Source organism: Scylla paramamosain, unplaced genomic scaffold (assembly GCF_035594125.1).
Source record: "Scylla paramamosain isolate STU-SP2022 unplaced genomic scaffold, ASM3559412v1 Contig115, whole genome shotgun sequence".
In the NCBI taxonomy this organism is placed as follows: domain Eukaryota; kingdom Metazoa; phylum Arthropoda; class Malacostraca; order Decapoda; family Portunidae; genus Scylla; species Scylla paramamosain.
The window spans coordinates 95,001-100,000 of record NW_026973780.1 but is presented as its reverse complement, the minus strand read 5'-3'; the positions used below and the strand labels follow the sequence as shown (position 1 = coordinate 100,000).

The window sequence follows — 5,000 nt, the reverse complement described above, 5'->3', positions numbered from 1 at the left end:
CTACTACTACTACTATTATTACTACAACTAGTAATAACAATATAAAATGATAATATATTAATGATGGTGATGATGATGATGGTGATGGTAAAAGGACGGTGATGATAAGGAAGAAAGACATAAAGATGTATATGATGATACTGATAACTATAATTATAGTATAATATAAGAAAGAAGTCAAGGTGAAAAATGATGATAATAATAATAATTTATTGCTTAATTATTAATTTACGCACTGAAAACGATGATAATAGGTAATAATAAAAATACCATTACTTCTTCTAGGAGTACTTCTACTACTATTACTACTACTGCTTCTACTACTATTACTACTACTGCTTCTACTACTCTTACTACTACTTCTACTACTGCTACTACTACTACTACTATTACTACTACTACTACTACTACTACTACTACTACTACTACTACAACTAAAAATAAAATAAACCTGGTCATTCAATCGCATATTGCATTGGTATCTCTACTGTTAAACTTTGAAACAGATCGTAAGAGAGATTGCATACGTCTACCTACCTGCCCCTCCCCATTGCCTACCTGGTCAAGCGGGGTGTGTCCAGCATTATTTTGTATGCTCGTGTCACCCCCTCGCTGCACCAGCCATTGCACACATGTCACGCTACCCCCGGCCGCAGCACAGTGCATGGGTGTGTTGCCATCACTGTCCCTGGCGGTGAGGGGCCAGCCAGCACCTTCCAGCTGCTCCAGTACCTCCACGTGGCCATGATAACTGGCGGCGTGCACTGGGGTGGGTGCCTCGAGGTGTGCGGGAGTGGGAGGGGTAAAGGGCAAGAGGGCCGCCACACATTGCTGGTGGCCCTCCATTGCAGCAAAGTGTAGGGCTGTCCATCCTGTGTGTGTGTGTGTGTGTGTGTGTGTGTGTGTGTGTGTGTGTGTGTGTGTGTGTGTGTGTGTGTGTGTGTGTGTGTGTGTGAGGTGATAAGACTATATTACTATCACTTTTATTATTATTATTATTATTATTATTATTATTATTATTATTATTATTATTATTATTATTATTATTATTATTATTATTATTTTATCTTATTTTTTATATTTTTATGTATATATTTGCTCGTCTGTTTGTTTCTTCGTGTCACACTCTGGTTTTATCACTCCTTCCTTCCTCCTACTCCTCTTCCACTTCCTCCTCCTCCTCCTCCTCCTCCTCCTCCTCCTTATTCTCCTCTTCCTCCTCCTCCTCCTCCTCCTTCTCTTCCTCTTCTTCCTCCTCCTCTTCCTCTTCTTCTTTTTCTTTTTCACTTTCCCCTTCCTCCTCCTCTTCCTCTTCCTCTTGAGGAAGAACAAAAAGAAGGAGGTGGAGGATAAAGAGAAGAAAAAGAAGAACAGGGGTAGGGGGAGGAAGAGGAAAAGGCATAGGAAGAGGAGAAGGAGGATAATTAACGTAAAATTGAATTGGAGTAAGAGGAGGAGGAAGGGGAAGAGGAGAATTAGGGTCAAAAAGAGGTGGAGTAGGAGGAGGAAGATGAGGATGCGGAAAAGGAGGAGGGAGTGGAGGAGTGAGATGAGAAGTAGTAGCAGAATCTTCTTTTCTTCCCTTTTCTTTCTTTTTCCTTTTGTTTCCTTCTTTTTCTTCTAGTAGGAGTAGTAATATAAGAAGTAACAGTAGTAGCAGTATTAGTTGTTGTAATGTAAGTGATATTAGAAGTAGCAGTTGTAGAAACTGTAAAAAAATTTAAATCTACATCTACAATTACCACCACCACCACCACCACCAGCACAGCCTCACCTCTACTGTTCATGGCTAGAGGGTTACCACGAAGGTCCAGCAGCGCCTTCACTGTATGGGCGTGGCCACGCTGGGCAGCCACCATCAGCGGTGTCCAGTCAGTGGTGCCTCCACCTTCTATGCTTAATCCCGCCTGCAGTAAGTGAGGTAACAGGTGGTCGTGGCCCTCGCTGGCAGCCAGAATCAGCAGACTACATGACATCCCAGCATTAGTGGGGACGGTGACCTCAGACCGGGCACCCTTGTCGAGTGCTGACCTCACCCTTGTCTCGTCTCCTTCCTCTACAGCAATGACCAGTTCCTGTGTGTGTAATAATAATAAATAATAATAATAATAAACGGTTTATTATTTAGGCAGTTAACAAACTGAAAATGTACATAAGGGGGTGGGGAAAAATTTAACATTAATCCTAAAGGTAAGTCTGTGTGTGTGTAATAATAATAATAATAATAATAATAATAATAATAATAATAATAAACGGTTTATTCTTTAGGCAGTCAACAAACTGAAAATGTACAATGGGGGTGGGGAAATACTCGTACTTGACATTAATCCTAAAGGTAAGTCAAATCTAGAAGAGACTATTGATTGATGGCTCGCACCATGGTGGGAATCGCACTGAGTCTGTACCGGTCCGTACGTGGCGCCTTTAGGGGCGTTATCTTATTGTGGTGTCTGGTGGCACGGGTAGGGCGAGGCGCGTCAGGCGGCAGCATGCTTCTGAGACGTGGATGATTCAGAAGTCCCCTTCCAAACTTCTCTAGAGCCTCACTGTACCTGGTGGATAGTCTGGACAGCTTCAGGGTGTTCAGGGCTTCTTCATAGGTGGTGTATGCAGGGCCAAGGATGACCCTGCACGCCCTTTTCTGCACACTCTCCAACTGTAGCTGTTGAGTTTGTGTGAGGGAGGAGGACCACGCTGGGGAGACGTACATGAGTTTGGGGAGGCGTACATGAGTTTGGGGAGGATGAAAGTAAGATACACCCCCCTTAACTCATCTGTCGGCGTCCCCAGCGACCTGAGTCTGCGCAGCATGTACAGCCTGTAGGTAGCTGATCTTATGGTGCTGGCGACATGCGGCTTCCAGGTCAGCTGGTCGTCCACCGTGACTCCGAGGAGCTTGGCACATCGGACCACCTGGAGGGGGTGAGGGCCCACTGAGAGCTGGGGAGGGGGCACTGGTACAGAGGAGGTACAGAAATGCATCACCACAGTTTTGTTGTGGTTGATGGTCATCCTGCTCTCCTCCGTCCACGTCTGCAGCCGCTCCAGGATCGCTTGCAGTGGCGAGTAGTCCGGGTTCTTGGTGGAAACTGGGACGCCCACGGTGCAGTCGTCCACATACTTCCAGCGATGGGGGGTGTCAGTGAGGGCGTCGTTAATGAGGAGGAGGAAGCATAGAGGACCCATCTTGGTCCTCTGGGGGACCCCACAAGTCAGCTGTTGGAAAGTAGAGACAGAGCCCTGATAGCGAACGGCCTGACGCCTCCCTGTGAGGAAGTCGGCTAGCCACGCTATCAGGTTAGGAGGGAGACCCAGACTCACTGCCTTGCTGATGACAACAGTGTGATCAACAAGATCAAAAGCCTTTTTGAAGTCCACAAAAGCAACAGCTAGAGAGGTGTTTCGCTTGTCCAGGTGGCTGTGGATGAATTCAAGGAAGCTGGTCAGGTAATGGGAGGTGGAGGTGGCTTTAATATTTCCAAACTGTCTGATATCCACGGTATTACAGATTTTGGTGTAGGCCCAGTCATATACAAAATCTTCACAAATAAGGCTAGGGATGGGGGTGATAGAGACTGGTCTGAGGTCATTGAGTGACTGTGGACTGGAGGTTTTGGGGATGGGGGTGACGTAAGATGTCTTCCAGTCCTCGGGGCAAGAGTGTTGGGAGAGTGAAGTGTTTATTATTGAGCATAGCGGTGTTGCTAGCTCTACAGCAAATTCCTTGTAAATTTTTATAGGAAGGTCAGTGGGTGTGGTGGATCTTGGTTTGAATTTGAGTATTCTCTTAAAAACATCCACCGCCTGGACACTGGGGGGATGAGAGGGGGCCGGAAGATAGGCAGGAAGCAGAGTGGTGTGGAGGGGAGGAAAGGTTTGACAGATAGCAGCAAAGTGATCGTTCATCTCCTGAGCCGCGAGAGTAGCAGGAAGGTGTGAGGTGCAAGGAAGAGACGAAGTGTGCTTTTGTAGGCCACACAAAGCTTTGATCTTAGCGTACCACTGTCTGTTGTTGGTCAGCTTGAGGTGGTGTATCTTGTCTGGGTAATAGTTTGCCTTTGCAGCCTTAATCTCCCTGATCACTCTGTTTCTTAGTTTCCTGTAATGGACCGGGCAGGAGTGGAACGCCCAGGTCCGCTGACGCATGAGTCTTTTAACGCGGGGTGTCATCCAGGGAACATCAGAAGGGTGCGTTGTGACGCTCTTGGTTGGGAAGTAGTGGTGGAAGGCCTCTGTGGTGGTGGTGACGTAATTCTGCCATTTTAAGTGGACGTCCTCCACATCCAGCACTTCGGTCCACGGGTGTTGTGTCACCCACTGCCCAAACTCCCTCATGGCTGAGTCAGGCATGGGGCGGTGGGTCCTGGTGACGGCTGACCGGGGGGTCGAGGTGGTGGGTGTGGGTGTCCACAGTATGGAGAGGTGGGTGCTCCGTCCCATGGGAGGCAGCGGCTTGGGGGGCGAGTACTGCTGGCCCATGTCTGTCAGTATAAGGTCGAGGGTGGCTTGCTGGTGGGTGGGGAAGTCCACGACCTGGGTGAGGTGTAGCTGGTGTAGAATATCGTTGATATCTAATCTGTTAAAGTCCCCACAGATGACCAGTTTGGCGGCAGGATACTTCACCCTCAGGGCATCAGCAGTGTCGACGATGTGAGCGGTGAGTAACGGTGCTGTGGTGGCTCGTGGGGGGTGGTACACGACGCACACGATGATGGAGGCTGTGTTGCTGGGATGGCAGGGGGGGCGTGACTCTCACCCACAGGGCCTCTACACCGGCCGGAATATCGACAGGGAGGTGTGAGGGGCTGAGGGAAGAGCGGCAGAAAACGGCTACTCCCCCCCCCTGCGTCCTGACCGCAGGTGATGGAAGAGCTGGTAACCCTGCATTGAGCACACCTCAGGAACAATCTGCCACGCCTCAGTAACCGCTACAATGTCTGCACCAGTAGAACTCACCGTCACGATTAATTCGTCCATTTTGTTGGCTAAAGATGTTGCAT

At 48.3% G+C, this 5,000-nt stretch overlaps 1 protein-coding gene across 4 annotated transcripts in view; it reads right to left on the bottom strand.

The window, feature by feature from the left end:
* LOC135099285 (ankyrin-3-like) overlaps nucleotides 1-5,000 on the bottom strand; it is a 76,913-nt gene that overhangs the window by 44,683 nt on the left and 27,230 nt on the right. For 2 of the 4 annotated variants that reach the window (XM_064001670.1, XM_064001669.1), the window contains exons 3-4: nucleotides 1,775-2,075; nucleotides 559-872 (exon numbers count right to left, since the gene is read on the bottom strand). In XM_064001670.1, the coding sequence (XP_063857740.1) occupies nucleotides 559-872; nucleotides 1,775-1,976 (516 nt within the window). In that variant the 5' untranslated portion in view covers nucleotides 1,977-2,075. Of the gene's footprint in view, nucleotides 1-558; nucleotides 955-1,774; nucleotides 2,076-5,000 lie in introns of those variants that run through there. The other 2 variants (XM_064001673.1, XM_064001671.1) reach the window with 2 other exon arrangements.